The sequence below is a fragment of the Chrysochloris asiatica genome, unplaced genomic scaffold (genome assembly GCF_000296735.1).
Source record: "Chrysochloris asiatica unplaced genomic scaffold, ChrAsi1.0 scaffold00245, whole genome shotgun sequence".
Taxonomy (NCBI): Eukaryota; Metazoa; Chordata; class Mammalia; order Afrosoricida; family Chrysochloridae; genus Chrysochloris; species Chrysochloris asiatica.
In genome coordinates, this window is record NW_006408763.1 from 74,090 (window position 1) to 93,459 (window position 19,370).

The following is a 19,370-nucleotide window of genomic DNA, read 5'->3' on the forward strand; positions in this document are numbered from 1 at the left end:
ATTCACAATAAAACATGAAAAAAAAAAAAACTGTTGTTTTCAACGTCAAGATAAAAATACACTGGTCACTGGCTCGTCACAAAATTGTCTTGTGTTGCTACAGGACGCCAGTGCTTCCCCATATTGTGATCCTGCTTTGGGCTCCCTGTGCCTTTTAGCCTACGTAATAAATACCTCCCGACAAAACAAGCTCACTGCCATCAAATCAATTCCAACTCATAGTGACCCTGTATGGCAGGGGTGCTGTAGAAGGCCCATGGTTTGCTCTGCCAAGGCAACCACAGCTCTAGCCAACATAATTTTGTTGTTGTTAAGTGCTTTCGAGCCAGTTCCGACCCATAACGATAGGGTTTCCAAGGAACGGTTGGTGAGCTTGAACCACCGATTTGCGATTTAAACCGACTTTGCAGTCCAGCGCATTAGGAATGCGTTAATTAAATGTTTGGCCAAATATAGCCGGCTAAGTTTTAAGATGAATGATGTTACACATTTTGGCAGAAAGAAGGTTCCCTACCCCTGTTGTATAGGGTTTCTGAGACTATAAATCTTTATGGGAACAGAAAACCTCATCTTTCTCCCATGGCATGGCTGGTTGGTTTGAGGTGCTGTCCTCTAATGGTTCAGTACAGTGCTTATGCTACAGCACCACCAGGGCTCCCTGTGTAATAAATAGGATCATGGCACTAGGGAGATGATTATTCCGTCCTTCCCACAGTTAGGGAGGATGATTTCGCCGTTAACATGCAGATCCACTGTGTCATGTAAGTGTTTACTACCTGGCTTTCATCTGTAAGAATTATTTTCCCTTAAAGAAATCAAAAGAAAAAAAAGTTATTTTGTTTTCTTAAACTATATTCATAAGCAGTTCCTTCTGCTTTTTAACACAGGCTTGTAATTGTTGACGAATGTTTGAAAGTTAGTTGAAGGTTCTAATGTCAAGCATTTATATTCCAGTTTGTCTCAAGAGTTTTCTATTCCAAGATGTGTGAGTAAAAGTACTCATGAATTCAAGCCTCAGAGTGGAGCAGAGAACAAAGCAGGTAATATTTAATTGTAATAAATTTGCTTCTGACATGTTTGCCCAACTCCTCCAGGTTGATCAGAGGTCTGCTTTTAGGCTGTGGTTACTTAAGGTTTCAGACCTTAGTGAGCCTGGGTGTTAGCTTTCCCCTGCTTAGAATGTGTAGTTATATAAGCTCTTGACCATTTCAAATAAAGGTTGAGATTCACTTAGTAGTCACATTGGATTCATTTAAAATTAATTGCAAACTTACTAATTTCTGAAAACCCTATTAAATTCTTCAGCAAAACGTCCGTTAGATAGCAGTCTATTAGACACACTTGCCTACAAGATAAGTTTTATAAATAAAGACGCACAGACTGAACATTAATTCTTCCTCCCTCTATGACTGTGACACCCTTCCCATGAGCACTGTAGTGGGGAGCAGAGCTATTTGAAACAAACAGCTGGAGATTTATTTAACTAAGACAGAGTGAGCACTCACTACATTCCAGACATTGTTCTAGGTAATAGGTGTATAGTCATGGACAAGGAGAACAAAAATCCCGACCATGTGAAAAAAAGAGAAAAAATGCTGGGCCTCTGTGTGTCAGTGTGGTGAGCCTGACCAGGAACGGCCACAGTATTATTGCAGGCAGAGGGACCAGCCAGTGCAGAGCCCTGAAGTGTAGAACTGTCCCCAGTGTGCTGTTCGACAAACAGCAAGGAGGCAGTGCAGTTGGAGGGAGAAGGGGAAGATGAGGCTGGAGGGAACTGCAGCTAAATGATGTGCACTATTGCCTGGACTTCAGCTGAATGAGATGGGAAGCCTCCCTAAGATTTACAATGTGATTATTGACATGTATTACTTGAAATACTGTGGCGATAATGTTAGCTGTTTATGATCAGATTGCTTTTTTAGTGTGATCTTGTTAAGTGCCATTGAGTCGGTTCTGACCCATAGTGTCCCTGTGTAGGGTTTCCAAAGAGCGGCTGGTGAGCTTGAACTGCCGACTTTGCAGTTCAAACCGATTTTGCAGTCCAGCACATTAACCTGCAGCCCCACACCAGGACTTCTTAGTCCTGTAAAAATGGGGAGGCCATGTCTGACTTCCTCTGGCTTCGCAAAGGGGCAGGAGAATCAAACTCAAAATCAGCCCAAGGCCACATGAGAGGCCAAAGGCAAGAGCGAGGCGTGCCTGTGGTACAGCATTCCTGACTGGAAAACTACTGCATCCCGAGTAGTTTCTGGTCCTAAACTATATTGTGTTCATTTCACTATTAATGAGTTTATGAGGTCTGTGTGGCCCCCTAGGTCTCTGCCCTGCCTCATCAGGTGTCACAAAGCTCCGTTAGCCAGTGTGTAAATGCCCAAAGGACACATCCTACAAGCCAGCCTCCTGCCCATGGCACTCAGCTTTACTCAGTCCCTAGGCTAGGAAACCTGCAACTGCTCTGTCCACGCCTCCGCCTCTGCCCCGACCCTGTGCTCCTCCAGGTATGAAGCTCACGACCTGCTCATGGCTCTTCTTTCCTGATGGTCCAGGAATTGTTTCTTCCTGTTTCTGAAATGACTCCTTTTAACCTAACAGGATGGCAGAACTAATCCCAATACCAGAATCCTGTATGCCCTATTTGTATGTTTCCCTGAACTGTTCACCTCAAGGTTGGCTATCAAACCCACCAGCCACTGCTCAGAAACCCTGGATAGGGTCACTATGAGTCAGAATCGACTCAATGGCACTTAACAGCAACAACAAGACTTTGGACAGAAAAGCCAGGTCAAGTAAATTCACAGTGCCACAGGCCCCAGCCACTTACTCTCTCGGAGCCTTAATTTATTTTTCTCTAAAACGATGGTTCTTGCCTTACCTACCACATGAGGCTGATACAAAGATAAAAATAAAAAAATATGAAAGTACTGCAATAACATACAACCTTAGTGATAATTGTTGGCATTGATAAACTATTAGTTGGTATAACTTACTTAAATTGTGTGTCTTCTAAATTATTTTGGTTTCTTTACTGATAATATGTTTTATCCCAATTCCTTTCCCAGCATATGAAGCACCTAAACTGACTACTGCAAATTCTTTTCATACAACTCCAAACACATCCCTGGGAATGGTTCAGGCAACACCATCAAAAGTGCAGCCATCGCCCACGGTCCACACAAAAGAAGCATTAGGTAGACATTGTGTTGAATGTGTAACATTAATGGAAGCTCTTTTACAACTATGTTTACAGTTATTCTTTCTGTTCTTTTAAGGTTTCATCATGGATATGTTTCAGGCTCCCACACTTCCTGTTATTTGTGATGACAAAGATAATTGGTTATCTCTAGATGAAAATGAAGATGCATTTGAAGCCCAGTTTCAAAGTAATAAGATGTATTTAAAGTCTACTAAATGCATTGTGGGTGGTTGCCACAGGAAATATCAGGGATTGTGCAAGCTGTAGGCGCCCTGGTGGCACAGTGATTCAGCACTCAACTGCTAACTAAAAGGTTGGCAGTTCAAACCCACCAGCTACTCTGTGGGAACAAGATATGGCAGTCTGTTCTTATAAAGTGTTTTTGTTGTTAAGTGCCGTCAAGTTGGTTCTGATTCACAGTTTCTAAGGAGCAGCTGGGTGGGTTTGAACTGCTAATCTTGTGGTTAGCAGTCCAGTGCTTATCCTACCGCACCACACCAGGATAGCCTTGGAGACCTTTGTTGTTGTTGTTGTTGTTAAGTGCCATCGAGTCAGTTCGGACCCATAGCGACCCTGTACAGGGTTTCCAAGGGTGTAAATCTTTACGGGAGTAGAAAGCCTCATCTTTCTCCCACGGAGCGGCTGGTGGTTTTAAACCGCTGACCTTAAGGTTCGCAGCCCGATTCGTAACCACTACGCTACCAGAGCTCCTTATTGGGAGGTAATTCTACTCTGACCCGTAGGGCCAGTCTGAATCAGAATCCACTTGGTTTTGGTATACAAGATACAGCCCTGCCCTTGATTAAGTTGTCGCATAAGAGCAGGGAAATGTGTGAAATAAAAACACAGCAATGTTTGACAAAGTGTGTGGAGGGTAGATTTTATTTTATTTTTCAATAACATTGTTAAGTGCTGTCAAGTCAGTTCCAACCCATAGCAACCCTGTATAGGGTTTCCAAGGAGTGACTGGGTAAGCTTGAACCGCCGACCTTGTAGTTCAAACTGACTTTGTACTCCTAGATAAGTAGGATCCAGTAAGAGAAGATTTGAAATTTGAATCTAAGAGGTTAATATCTTGCTTATAAGGAATGGAAAACAAAAGCTCCCAAAGCTTTCTCCCATGAGTCAAATGACAATGCCAGTGTTTTAAGAGAATCAGTGAAGGCATTCACTGCATGTGGCAGCTGCATGGTGGTATGGTGGCAGAACTCAGGACCCGCGGGCTCTAGGCTAACTGTGTTAAGTCACTTCACCTCACTAAAAACCGATTCATCTTGTTACCTAACATTTCAAAAATTCGCATTAGTTCTTTTCTGTAAGCAGTTGTTCGGTTTTCTTATTTGCAGTGAACATTTAATATAAAAGATAGTGTCTTCTTTTCTAATGTGTTAAACACTATTATATTTCAGAAAATGCACAGTCATCAGGGGTTTGGGGAGTCAATAAGATTATTTCTTCTTTGTCATCTGCTTTTCCTGTATTTGAAGATGGAAACAAAGAAAACTATGGGTAAAGATGCATGTAATTAATTTGTGGGTATTATATGGTGGCATAGAAACAGAGAAGCTGACAGTGTTCCTCTGGGGGCCAAGATGAGGTACTAATGAGAGGAAGCTGACATGTCCATCAAATGGTCTGGGATCTATTCCCATGTCTGCTATTGACTGGGCCTTCTGACCATAGGATGCAGTGGTGGTTGCTGAGAGTTTTCTCCGGATCTGCATTACTGCACGAAAGTGATGAGAAAAGACAGCCTTGCCATAGCAAAAACATGTGTTGAGAAAGGAAAACTATGGTTACAGGTTATCAAAGAACTAAGTTTCTGTGGATTTGAAATTGTAGTAAATGTGATTCTGCTTATATATGCAGAATTGTTAAAGTAGAAAAGGAAGTGCCTTACATCAGGAAAGGCTACAGAAAAAATGTGTCTTCAGGCTGAGGGACATGGTGTTAAAGAACCATATCTAGAGGTAGAGTGGGATAGCACTGGAATTCTCACTGTTACCAGCTTAAGTCCTAGAAGGAGATGTGTCAGTTGTGAAAGGGCATGAACAGGTCTCAGAGAGGAAATCACTCATACTTAAATGAGCATATTTGACCGTTTATAATTTTTCAAATGTCTTCTTAGATTACCACAGCCTAAAAATAAACCCACAAGAGCCAGGACCTTTGGAGAACGCTCTCTAAGAAGACTTTCCATAAAACCAAATGTAAGTAAATCTGCTTTATCTATGTAAGGGGTCTCACAACTCTTGCCTCTTCATATAACCTCCTGATGTGACAATCTAATGGCACAGTGTGTATAAAACCATGCTGGAAAGCACTCATACCACCTTATATAGTGAATGTGTTTCTTTTAGAACAGGTTAGTGAGAGGGAAAAAAAAAAAAACAAATCTGAGTACAACTAGAATGGTCTGTCTTCAGCATAGCTCAGCAAACAAGCTTGCCATGGACTTTGGAACACAACAATATTCTGTGTCAGTTGTCATTATGTCCAGCCCATGGTCAGCCCTGTCCCAGTCCTGAACATTACCCACTGTGACTTTCCTTTGTACTCAGCCCCTCTGCCTGTCACCCTTCCTGAGGAAAGGTGTTAACCCTGGTTCGTTGTTTTAATTCCCTCGTGGATTCTTTTGGATAAATGATTACTCTGTCTTCTAACCCTTCTGATGAACCATTTAACTATTTTCTTAAAACTATTCCAATGAATGGCCTAAACCCCAAAGCAAACCCACTGGCATCAAGTCAGTTCTAACTCATAGTGACCCTCTCTAGGGTTTTGGAGGCTGTAAATCTTTATTGGAGTAGAAAGACTCATCTTTTATCCATTGAGCAACTGGTGGGTTTGAAATGTCAACCGTGCAGTTAGCAGTCCAGTGCTTATCGTACAGTGCCACCAGGGCTAAATTTTAAATATACTGGCATTCCTTCTTAGATGCATTTTAGTAAACATACAGGTTAAGGAAAAGCACACGCACAGTCCTGGCCCTAATCACAAGACATTGCTTTATTCTGTGTCCACCTGAGGGAACAACCTACTTTTCCTCCAACATTGGAAAAGATATGCTGGAATGTATGAAGATAATGCAGATATGTAAAAAGCACGAGTGTCATTTTATAGGCAATTGAAGGGGCTTGTCCAATGTAAATATACAGTTTCTGTCTGTATGTACGTATTCTAAAACCTGACCTCCACTTTCCTGGAGAAATAGCTAATTCTAGGGCTGGGGAAGTGATAAAACACAACAAGAAAAAGACGGGGGCATGCCCTCAGGACACAGGGACCAACCTGAACAAGTCAGTGTCCAAAATTGGAACAATCTGAGTAAAAAATAGTCGTGTGGAAAATAAAACAGATACCTCTACTGATACAAATGAACAGGGGAGAAAGCATACATCTTCCTTAGAAAAGAATTCCAGATAATAAATATGGAAGGCATGAGCAGCATTGAAGAATCACCACTCAAATGCCAGAGTAATAACTACTTCCCATGAGCTTGATGAGTGAATTCTAAAAATAATGGGTACAACGCTCAGAAACATGACATTTGCGGAGCTTCTTTTCCCTCCAAATATCTATTAATTACTTCTTGTTGTGTGGTTAAGTGCTGTTGAGTCGTTTCTGACCCATAGCGACCCTGTGTAGGTTTTCCAAGGAGCAGCTGGTGAGCTTGAACCACCAACTATGCAGTTCAAACTGACTTTGCAGTCTGGCGCATTAACCCACAGTTAATTACTTAGGCGGTTTAAATGTATGTCCACATAATCGTTGAATGCTTCTGTTCAGGAGGTGGATCTTAATGCCTTTCCCCTTCATTGTGAGCTGAACTCAGTGATCTTCCTATAGCAAAAAGAATGGAGATGGTAGGAATTAGTAACTGCTTTAGAGTGCAAAAACTCAGAAGAAATCCCTTAACCAAGTGATTATGTTTCTCTCATTAATTTGTATAAATTGTATTGCTATCACATGTATTCCCTAATATGATTTAATAAGAAAGATGCTTTCCTTCTGGTATTCTTCCCAAAAATGTATAACCAATTTAATGTGAAAACAAACAAACCCAAATTGGAGGGACGGTCTACATCATTCCTGACCAGTACTTTTCAAAAATGTCAGTGCAAGAAAGACTGATAAACTGCCAAAGTATGCAGAAGACTAAGGAGTCATGGAGTTAGAAAACCAAAAGGGAAGAACATTCTCAGCATTTCTCATGCTAAAAGAACTAACTGAAAAAAAAAAATTGTGTGCCGTGACTTACAACATTGAAGGATTCTATGGGCAAAATATTGGATGAGCAGAAAGCATCAAAAGAAGGAAGAAGTCCAAGCTGCACTTAAGGCATTGGTGAAAACCAAGGCTCCAAGGATTGATGGATTATAAATCGAAATCTTTTAACAAACTGATGTAATATTGGAGGGGCTCACTTGTCTATGCCAAGAAATTTGGAAGACATCTACTTAGCCACCTGGTTGGAAGAGATCCATATGTGTGCCCATTCGAAAGAGAGGTGACCCAAACAGAAGAATATGGAAACCATTGAGCAATATCTTTAGTAGCACATGTAAGTAAAATTTTGTTGAAAATAATTCAAAATGGTCGTAACAGTGTATTGACAGGGAACTGCCAGAAAATAAGCCAGATTCAGAGGAGTATGTGAAACTAGGAACATCACTGCTGATGTCAGATAGATGTTGGCTAAAAGCAGAGAATACAAGAAAGATGTTTACTAGTGTTTTATTAACTATGCAAAGAGTTTTGACAGCATGGACCATGACAAAGTATGGATAACATTAGAAAGAATGGGTATTCTAAATCACTTAGTTATGCTCATGAGGAACATAAACCAAGAAGCAATCATTCAAATAGAACAAGGGGATAATGAATGATTTATACCTTTCACCATAGTTTTTCAATCTGTATGTTGAGCAGATAATCCAAGAATAAGAACATGGCATCAGGACTAAAGGAAGACTCATTAACAACTTGTGATGTGCAGATGATACAACCTTGCTTACTGGAAGTGAAGAGGACTTAAAATACTTACTGATGAAGAACAAAGACTACAGTCTTCAGTATGGATTGCACCTCCATGTAAAGAAAACAAAAATCCCCATAAGTAGATCAATAAATAACATCAAGCTAAATGGAGGAAAGATTGGAAGCACATATTGCATTAGGCAAATCCGTTGCATAAGACTTCTTTAAAGTAGTAAAGAGCAAAGATAATCAGTTTGAGAACTGAGGTGCGCCTGACCCAAGCCATGATATTTTCAATCACCTCATATACATGTGCAAGTTGGACAATGAATAAGGAAAACTGTAGAAGAATCAGTGCATTTGAATTAGGGTGTTGGAGAAGAATGTACCATGGATTGTCGGAAGAACAAACAAATCTGTCTTGGAAGATGTGCATCCAGAATGGTCCTTTGAAACAAGGATGGCAAGACTTCACCTCTCATACTTTTGGGTATGTTATCAGCAGGAATCAGTCCATGAAAAAGGACATCATGCTTAATAAAGTGAAGGCTTCGTGAAAAACAAAAAGATCCCCAATGAAATGGATTGACATAGTAGCAGCAGCAATGGGCTCTAACTTAAACAATGATCATGAGGATGGCACAGGACTGGACTTCATTCTGTTGTCCATAGAATTGGAACTGACTTGTTGTCACCTAACAACAATGACTAATAGTATTCTGGGTTGGAAACTGAAACAGAAAAGTACATGGGGAAAAAAAAAAAAAGGTGGAATCCAAATAAAATCTGTTGTGGTAGTATTGTGGAGTTCTGGTGTGGTGCTGTCGGTTAATGTGCTGGACTGCAAAGTTGTTTCAACTGCCAGGTTGGAATTCAAGTTCACCAACCTCTCAGAAACACCATGAGTCGGAACCAACTTGACAGCACTTAACAACAATAACAAGTTCTTAGTTTTTACAAATGTCCTATGGTTATGTAAAGATGTTATCATTAACAGAAGCTTGGAAAAGGGACCTCCTATATAATCTTTGTAACTTTTTTATAAGTTAAAAATTTTTTTTCCAAATAAAACAATTGTTTTTTAAAATAAACAAAAAGCCAATGCTTTCTGGAGATGGGCTATGTAATGACATAGTATCCCAGTTGTGGGAAAAAGAACAGAACATTGATGTCCTTAGCTGTGTATTAGCCAGGGGAAGAAAGATTTTTGCTGTTTTTCATTGCACCCTCTATTACAGGAAGTACCTCAGACTGAGGAGTTTTTGGATGATTCAACCATATCGGGCATTCGCTGCAATAAAACCCTGGCACCCATTCCTAGAAGCATTGGAGACTTTACATCAGATGCTCATCTTGCATCTACCCCATTCCACAAACTCCCAGTAGATTCACTGAACACTCTAGAAGATAAAGGTGTGTGTCTGTTACTATTTTAGTGTCTGTTCTCTGCCAACTCTGATTTTTCATTACAGCTTTCTTCCTGAAAATTCTAAATGGGAAGTTTAAAAATTGTAAAGTGAAAACATAGTATTCGTTCATTGTTTTATTACTTAGATGAGTTTTTTTCTAGTGTCATTCTGTCTTCTTAAAGCCTCTGAATTTCTAAAATTGAATAACTTAGATTATAGGTGTTATTGTTGTTAAGTGCCATCAAGTCAGTACCGACTCATAGTGACCATATGCACAGCAGAACAAAACACTGCCCAATCCTGGGCCACCCTCATTACTGTTGCCACGCTTGAGTTCATCAATGCTGCCACTTGGCCAGTCCATCACGCTGGGGGTCTTCCTCTTTTTCTCTGACCCGCCCACCTTAATAAACATGATATCCTTCTCCAGTGTATGATAGACAAAGTTTGGCCATTGCAAGAGAAAAACCTACCAGTATTTAAAGGCAAATATCACAGAGTCCAACCCACTTAAATTCATTGTTAGCTGCTATCGAGGTGGGTACCCACTCTGTGCACAACTGTACGGATCACTGCCTCAGGTACTCTACCCCCAAGGTGGTTCGCAGAACCAACTGTTCTGATTCATCCAGTTTCTATTGACTGGTTTTCAAAAGTAGATCTCCAGGCATTTCTTCTTAATCCAGTGGAATCTGGAAGCGCCCAGATAGACAGGTGGTGGATGTAGGTGAGGTACATTAGCTGAGAATCCATCTGGGAGGCAAGAGTTCTTCCAGTTCCTCATCCTGATTATATAGTGTGTGTTTAGATTACATTTCACAACACATGAAATGACCACTGTGGACTGGTTATTTGACTGCTAAAAAGAATGGAAACCTGCATTTTCTAATAAGTGTAGTAAATAGCCAATTTTAGATCCCTTATTATGTGTCTGGAGTCCTGGTATGGCGCTTCAGGATAATACGCTGGATCACAAAGTCAGTTTCAACTGCAGGGTCCACAGTTCAAACCCATCAGCTATTCCTTGGAAACCCTATACAGAGTCACTGTGGGTTGGCACCAATTAGATGCCATTTAATCACAACAACATTATGTGTCTACAAATTTTATCATTTTAGAGATGTAGCATAGCTAATTACTCAGAAAATCATGATCTAATCACAAGAGAATGAAAAAGCTCATTAAAGTGGGCATTACTGGACACAGATAAATAAAAAGAGCACAACAGTGGAACAACAGGGCTCGTGGATACAAAGATTGAGGCATGGTGTGAATGGGTAAAAGTGGGGAAATGATGTTAAGATGCTTGGCTATCTGTTGAATCGGTTTCCCTTGCCTACTATTATAAAATAGACACTTGAAGGAGAGAGAGAGAAATAGCCAGAAACATCACCAGAGAAAACTTGTAAGTCCTTTCATCGTATAACTGTTTGGAATAACTAAAATGGGGCTAGAAATTGCCCAGTGAAGGAGGCTCCCTCCAGAGCCTTTGCATTGCACAAGAACATAGGTGGAATTCTGATCCCCATCCAAAATCTTTTGAGGTGGGACGTTTCCACATGAAAGGACAAGCAGACCAATCTGGAGCAGCTAGAAGAAGAGAAGATACTTCTTGAAAGAAGACCAGCAGGAAAAAAAATCAAAAACAATAACAGCAGTCCAGTTGACTACTACAAGAACAAGTAAGTTGTTCCCCAGGGAGCCATCAAGGCAAGTGGCTAGGTCCCCTCAAGACAAACCCCCTTCCAAGACTGAAATCCAATTGGAATACATTAGCAGACAATGTGGTCCTGCTGCTGACCACGTTGGTAACCAATAAAGGGAAGTAGGGGAAAAACAGCAATGAAGTTGTGAACTAAGTCCAACCACATTCAATAGACTCCTGTTAACCTGGATTGGGACCTGATTAACCAGCAGTATGACTAGACCTGGGGACTCTTGGGCTCAGGGGCAGGGACGTGGCCCCAGAGGACTAGAATGGAGTGTGAGGCATCCCGCTGATATGAAGTGTGGGGAGATGCACAAGAACACCCACACTTGCAGATAGTACCCATTTGGCTGGATGATTAGAACACGACTAGAGGAAGAAAGCAGAGGAACAAACCACAAAAAAAGAAGGAGTAACCCACTACAAGTAGATGAACTAGACCTATGCTTGTGGATGCAGTATGACAAAGAAGAGGACAAATCTCTACATTGAGGATCATTCCCATCCCCTTGGTACACAGGGTCGACAGGAATGGGGAACTTAGACATTGGCTACCCAAAATGGGGGACTACAAAGGCAAGAAGTGCTGGCTTACAAGCTTTCAATAGGGAACCTAGCTCCACAAGATACAGGGAAAAGTAGACTCTCCATTGAATTGTTTCCAACCTGTCTGGATGGGGTTGATAAAAGGTGAGTGGGAAAGGACTCCTGTGGTTCAATAGGGAATGATTGCTAACAGTGAGTGCTGGAAGGGTAAATGTAAATGTTTGGTAACAAAAGGAGGGGAGCTGCTGATTTTAAGCCGAGATCCCTGGAACTATCAAGGGAGAAAAAGGAAGTGCGAGACCCTGTCTGTGGAGGCAGTGACACTAGGGATGGAGGCAGAGATGATGTGGTGGACAGAAGGAGCGGCTGGGGACTCTGGACTTAGGGAGAGGGGCTGTGGGCTGGTGGCGGGGGGCAGGAGTGTGGGGTTGTACCCTTTGGTTATTTGATGATGCATGCAGGGGACTGAGACCATTGCAATGAAACAAAATACGATAGGATGCATGTAAAGATAATGTTCACCCATGTAAACTAGCACATAATTCACAATAAAAACGTCAAAAAATAAAAGTGATAGTGAACAAAGATGTCACTTTGAGTACTAAGGTGCTCCTGACTCAAGGCATGTTATTTTCAATAGCCTTATATGCATGTGGACAAAAGTTAAGGAAGAGAAAGAGGAATTTATGTATCTGAATCATGATGTTGGTAGATCATGTTGAAATTACCATGAACTGCTGGAAGAACAAACAAATCTGTTTTGGTATAGTAAAGTCAAGAAACAAGGATGACTACATTTGGTCTCACATACTTTAAATAAGTTATCAGGAAAGACCAGACCAGTCCCTGGATAAGGACATAAAACTTGGGAAAATAGAGGGTCAGTGGAAACAAGAAATCCCCAAATGATGTGGAGTGATAGAGTTGCTCCAACTATGGGCTTAAATATAACACCAATTGTGAGGAGAATGACACAGGACTGATAAATGTTTTGTGCATAGGATCGCTAGGAGTGGAAATCAACTGATCTTGTTTCTGATCTATAATTTTGCCTATTTTCAAAAGCTTTTAAGTTGAAACATATTGCATGTAGTTCTTAGATCTTATTTCTTTCACTAGGAAAAATGTATTCTGTATCCATGCTTTGAGGAATCTATCATTCATTCATTCATTTATATAAATTGACTTATTTATACACTGACTACTGTGTACCTTGATTATATCTGTTTTGGGTGGTTATCAATAAAACTGCTATAAAACTTAAAAAAGAAAGTCATTAATTTCTCCTCAAATGTAACACCCCTTATTAAAGATCTTTATATATCTGAACTGAACCTTAATATATGACATTTTCATTGAGCACAGATAATTCTTAACTATTGAAAATATATACTTTCATGACTACTAATATACCAGCTGTTGGGCTGCTAACCAAAAGGTCAATAGTTCAAACCCCCCAGCCACTACAAAAGAAAAAGACAAGACTCTCTTTTTCCTGGGACCTTTGTGGGGTCAGGTCACGATGAGTCGTAATGGACTACTGCGTGGCTGTTGGTGGGAAGAGACTAGCTAACCTGTAGCACTGCTGACACTCTGTGCTCACCAAAGCTATCATGAAAGGTCTCCATAGAAATTTTATGGCCATTGGTGGAGACATTTTAATGTGATGTGAGAGCCTCATTGGCCTAAAAATTTCTGACTAAGGAGTTAGAATTTCTTATCAGAAACATAGACATTTCTTTTAGAATTTTAAAGGTGAGTTCAGTTGGAACTTGGATAATTCTTAAGCACCATCATAAGCTTCCACTTTAATAAAGAAAAAAAATTAAACTTTATAATAGGAAAAACTAGTTTAATCAGTCAAGAGTTAAAAAGTCAATGTTGACTGTTGTTTTTAGAATATTTGTCACTTCAGCAGTATAAATAGAAGATAGTGTTCTAGAACTAAAAAGTATTAACACTTGTTTACTGAGGCAATATCTGATAAAACTTAATCCAGTGTTAACATCACATGGTAGAATTTTCCTCTACATTTCTACCATATCTATTTTGTGTTACTCTCTGGAGTCTTTTTTTTCCTGAAGAAATGTTACATGTATAGAGTTTAAATATAAATATATATTTATAGTAGAGTTTTTAAGTGATTTTTCCCTCATTTAAACAATCTTATAGCTTCTTTTGCATCATTCATCTGTCAGTTTTTCATACTGTGGTGGAGTGCATGTTGCTATGATTGTTGAGTATGCCACCAGTATTTCAAATACCAGCAAGGTCATCCATGGTAGCCTGGTTTTAACAGAGCATCCAGATTAAGACAGACTAGGAAGAAGGACCTAGTGATCTACTTCTCAAATGGATTGGCCAGTGAAAACCTTATGGAGAACAGTGGAACATTATTTGATACAGTGCTGGAAGTTGAGCCCCTCAGGTTGGAAGGCATTCAAAATATGAATGGGGAAGAGCTGTTTGCCTAAAGTAGAGTTGACCTTAATGACGTCATGGAATAAAGCTTTCAGGACTTTCATTTACTCATGTGGTATGACTCAAAATGAGAAGAAACAGCTGCAAACATTCATTAGTTATTACAACATGCAATGTACAAAGAGTCAAAGAAAACTGGAAATTTTCAAAAATGAAATTAAATGCTTGAAGACCAATATCCTAGGCATTAGCTGAAATAGATTGGTATTGCCATTTTTAATTGGACAATCATATAGTCTAACTATCAACACTCATGGATGCAGTTGTCATTATATCAAATGGCAAATGGATTGACACAGTGGCTGCACCAGTGGTCCCAAACACAGCCACAATTGTGAGGACGGTGCAGACCCAGGCAGGGTTTTGTTTTGTTGTACATAAGGTTGCTGTGAATCAGAATTGACTTGACAACACCTAAGAACAAAAACAGTAATTATAGATATTTTATCATGGGGTCACAAATTTGAAGTCTTTGTAATCATAGCAGATTTGTATATGTGTGTTTATAATATGTTTATAATTTTCTCTCTATTTCAGAAAATGTGTTATCAAAACCGGGCACCCTTGTGACTTTAGATTCTCATGAAGAAAACAGGGTGGAGCCCTCAAAAACCAAAAAGTTCAGGTATCATGTGGGTTTATGTGTTTCTGTCTTTTTCTCCATTTCTGTTTAAGTGTAATTTTTAAATGGTAATTGAATCCCTAATTCTAGCCCTTAAAGATTAATAAGGTTTTTTGTTTGTTGTAAATTTTTAGCCAGAAAGTACTTCCTATAGCTATAAACACAATGATGACACTAAACACTTGATATTCTGGAGCAATGAGAGAAGGGCTAGAGTCTCTAGAGACGTTGGGGATCATTGTCTTATGATTGACTTCTACTCATTTGGGGGGCAGACCTCCAAATTCTTAACAGCCTTTCTATTATAAAACTGAGAAAGTACCTAATTACATCTTTATTCCCATTATAATGTAGGAAGTTGAAAAGTTTCTTTCAAGACGAGGTGGTGGTTGTTAGGTGCCTTCATGTCGGTTCCAACCATAGCAGCCCTTTGTCTAATAGGGTGAAACATCACCCAATCCTTCTCCATCCTCACCTTCAAGAGGAGGTGGAAGATATAAATGTTTAGGTGTTAGATAATAAAAAGTAACTGCTGTCTTTTGTATACGTATATTTCCAGTGTCTATGTTATTCATGCACTGTACCCTTTAAGTAAGTCTAACAGTTACTTTAGTGGTAGGAACTATTCTCTTCTCACATTATAGATGAAGAAACCAGGTCTCAGAAGGGCTAAATAGTTGATCTGAAGACATACAACTTCTTAGTGACAGAATTGGAATGTACTTCTTTTTAACATCTCTGGTTAAGAAACTGCTCTCACCACTGTCCTTGACTGCCGCTTGTTATCTAAAACTTCTTATTGAAAGTATTCTCTGAACTAAACTCCCAATAAAATTAATGAATAAAAGATATGAGCAAACTTAACAAAAGAAAAAATAATAAGCACATAAAAAAATTCAATAAAATGAATGCCTTTTAACTTAAGAATTGTGCCCAGTTGCACTACCTTCCAGTGGAAGTTTTATTTCTACGTTCAACTAAACTTTTAGACTGACCGACTTCCACAGGCCACACTTGGCATGAGATTAACTTAGAAGGCTCTAGGACAAAAATCATTTGCCAGCAGGATGCACACAGTTTTGACCCTGTATGATGCTTCAGCATGAGACTCATGGAGGTCCAGCAGCAGGAGCTACCCCAGCTCAGAAGCCTGGTCCAGTGTCAGTGGCTCTCTGAACCATTCCAGAGACTTAGCTTCCAAGTTCCCACATCACACTGAGTCATCAAACTCAAGAAAGCCTGAGGCTATAACCACCAGTTGTTACTTATGATTCTTCGGAGCCACATGCAATTTACCAGTGAGGCTTATTTTTACCAGAAACCATGATAAGAGAGGGACTTTCCACCATTTCAGGCTCACAGGGTGGGGGGAAGAGCTAGAAAGTTAAGCAAAGGTCAGGCTCCTGTAGGATTTTTTTGTTTCCTGTAGGATTTTGTTTTGTGTATTATTCATGTATCTACATTAATTTGGGTACTTAGTTTGCTCATAGCAAGGCACATGGGTTTGGAAACAACATTTTCAGTGTGTATGGATACTCTCTGTTTTATTGTCAATAACATGAAACACTAGGAATATTTTTAGTATCTAATATACATGAAATTGTTATATGCTTGTATGTATTCACTGGGTTAAATGATGTGCTGTCTTAAAAGTCCGTGGTGGTGGATATACCACCTTTACCTCACCATTGATGTTAGGTTGATATCACGTGCCCCTAATAGAATGAAGACTCTGATAGTCATCCCCACACCCTGTAATTCCAGCCTAGTCATGAGGAAAGCATTAAAAAAATCCATTGAAGGGACATTCTACAAAATACCTGGCTAGTACTTTTTTTTTTTTTTTCAATGTTTTATTGTGAATTGTGTGATAGTCTACATGGGAGAACATCAGCTTTACATTCATTCCATCATCCATCATTTCGTTGGCATAGTTATCATCCTGTCCATGCATCCTCACCCAACCAAGGGGTTTACCCTGTTAATGTGTTAGGAAAGTAGTCTGAGAAACATCACAGATGAGAAAAGAATAAGGAGAGATAACAACTACATGCAACTTGGATCCTGAACAGATCCTAGCACAGAAAGGACTGTCAAGATCTGGTCAAGTCTGGAGTTTATTTAATAGGAATGGAGCAAACCTGGTTTGTAAGTTTTGAAAGATTTAGCCTGGTAATGGAAGATGATAACGTTAGTAGAAACTACCTAGATAAGGAGTATATGAGAATTCTCTGCAATCCTTACAACATTTTAAAAAATGTGAATCTATTCCAAAATAAAAAGTGTATTTACAAATATATATATGGTAGGAGAAACATTTGTGACAAGTGAAAATAGCAGCCTATGAAATTGCAGGTATAAATTCATATGTGTTTAAAGATATTTATAAGGAGCTCTGGTAGCGTAGTGGTTACGAATTGGGCTGCGAACCTTAAGGTCAGCGGTTCGAAACTACCAGCTGCTCCGCGGGAGAAAGATGAGGCTTTCTACTCCCGTAAGGATTTACACCCTCGGAAACCCTGTACAGGGTCGCTATGGGTCGGAACCGACTCGACGGCACTTAACAACAACAACATATATACTTCTATATGTGTGTGTATATATGTGTCTGTGTCTGTCAATATGAAAATATACCAGATGTTTGATTTTGTCTCTGAAATAAAGGTAGTCAGTTTTGACTGCAAAACTTATGCTTAGGTAAGAGTGTATGATTGTTATTAAGTGTTGTTAAGACTTGTACTCATAGCAACCCTATATGGGGTTTCTGAGGAATGACTGGTGAATTTGAATCACTGACCTTGCGGTTCAAACTGACCTTGCCATGTCTTTGATTTTAGTTCTGTTTATATTGTATTAGCTGTGTTTGAATGCCATTTGTCATATAAAGAAAAGTGTGAGGTAATTTTTCAGTTCTAGAGTGAAAAAAATCTTTCTAATTCAAAGATTTCTAATCCCATGGTATTTTGGGGCTTTGTTTGTTTATTTTTCCCCCATTCTTTATCCCATTCCCACATCCAGTCCAATTCAAGAAAAAACTTCAGAACAAGCATTATCCATAGACATGCCTCCTGCCCCCTTGTTGGGTCTGAGCCAGCCTGCTGCATACGATGTGCTTACCAGTGAAGCTGAGCAGAGCCTGGAGGCTTGTAAACTCACAGACCCTGATGTTGCCATGGAGGAGGACCCATCAGGCGTCAGTGCTGGGCTCCGAGCAGAACCAGTGCCGAGCAGTTCAGTTGGAAATGCCGATGCTCCAAGTAAGAACCGATGTTCAGTCTTCATTGTGCTGCTGAACGAGGACAATAGTGTGGATAAACCTGAACGAAACTCACAGAACCAGGGTTTGAAATATACTGGGTGGGACCCAAGTTCACACATAACTAGCACAGGGGCATTGCAGTGCATTGCAGCAGCAGTTCACCTGAAGGGAAATCGGTCCATTGTTAATCACTGTTGTTTAGTGTCATCGAGTCGGTTTTGACTAATAGTGACCCTGTGTAGGGTTTCCAAGGAGCGGCTTGTGGGTTTGAGCTGTCGACCTTGTGGTAGCAGTCCAGTGCTTATCCTACAATGCCACAGATTTTGAATATTAGAAGATAGCAAAGTAAGTACTGTTTGAGGAGGAAATTAGAATTTAAGGGCCTAGAATATGCAAGGCAATTTTTATTTAATACTGTTACCCTCATTTTACAGAAAAGTAAATTGAGGCTTCTTGTTGCATTCCATCAATACTGTTCTGACTCAGAAACCCTATATAGGATTTCTAAGGCTGTAAATCTGTACGGGAGCAGAGAGTCTCACCTTTCTCCCATGGAGTGGCTGGTAGATTCAAACCACCGACCTTGCAGTTAACAGCCCAACATGAAACCCACTACATCACCAGTGCTCCAAAATTGAGGCTTAGGGTGAAAGGAAAGCTCCCCCACCATCCCACAGAAACTGTTATATACTAGGTAAGAGCTCCCAAATTGAACCTTAGGGTTAAAGAAAAGCCCCACTGTCCCACAGAAACAGTGTTATGTAGTAAATAAGAGTGCTGACCCTGGAAATGCACATTCTGCTAATCCTTGCTCCCCGCTTAAATAGACAGGTGAGCTTGCCGGGGTCATCCCGGCTCGGAGTAGGGTGATGGTTACTACTGATCTAAGGAGCATGGGGGTGCCCTGGGTAAGCACTTACTTCTAACTGAAAGGTTGGCAGTTTGTACCTACCAGCCACTCCGTGGAAGAAATGTGACAGTCTGCTTTCCGTAAAGATCACAGCCTTGGGAACCCTATGGCAGCTCCCCCCTGCCCTGCAGGGTCTCTATGAGTCAGCACTGACTCAGCTGTAAGGGGTTGAGTACTCACTTCAGAACTTGTGAGCACTGAATTAAATGTAAAGCACTTAACAATATTATGCACAGGTTTAATGTTTATATTAATATATATA

At 40.1% G+C, this 19,370-nt stretch overlaps 1 protein-coding gene across 1 annotated transcript in view; it reads left to right on the plus strand.

The window, feature by feature from the left end:
- Positions 1-19,370, plus strand: part of BUB1 (BUB1 mitotic checkpoint serine/threonine kinase) — a 52,157-nt gene that overhangs the window by 15,908 nt on the left and 16,879 nt on the right. Inside the window, exons 10-18 of the mRNA XM_006873512.1 lie at positions 982-1,040; positions 3,060-3,188; positions 3,270-3,380; positions 4,603-4,702; positions 5,322-5,403; positions 6,983-6,985; positions 9,412-9,586; positions 14,855-14,942; positions 17,958-18,196. Coding sequence (XP_006873574.1) covers positions 982-1,040; positions 3,060-3,188; positions 3,270-3,380; positions 4,603-4,702; positions 5,322-5,403; positions 6,983-6,985; positions 9,412-9,586; positions 14,855-14,942; positions 17,958-18,196 — 986 coding nt within the window. The remainder of the gene's footprint in view (positions 1-981; positions 1,041-3,059; positions 3,189-3,269; positions 3,381-4,602; positions 4,703-5,321; positions 5,404-6,982; positions 6,986-9,411; positions 9,587-14,854; positions 14,943-17,957; positions 18,197-19,370) is intronic.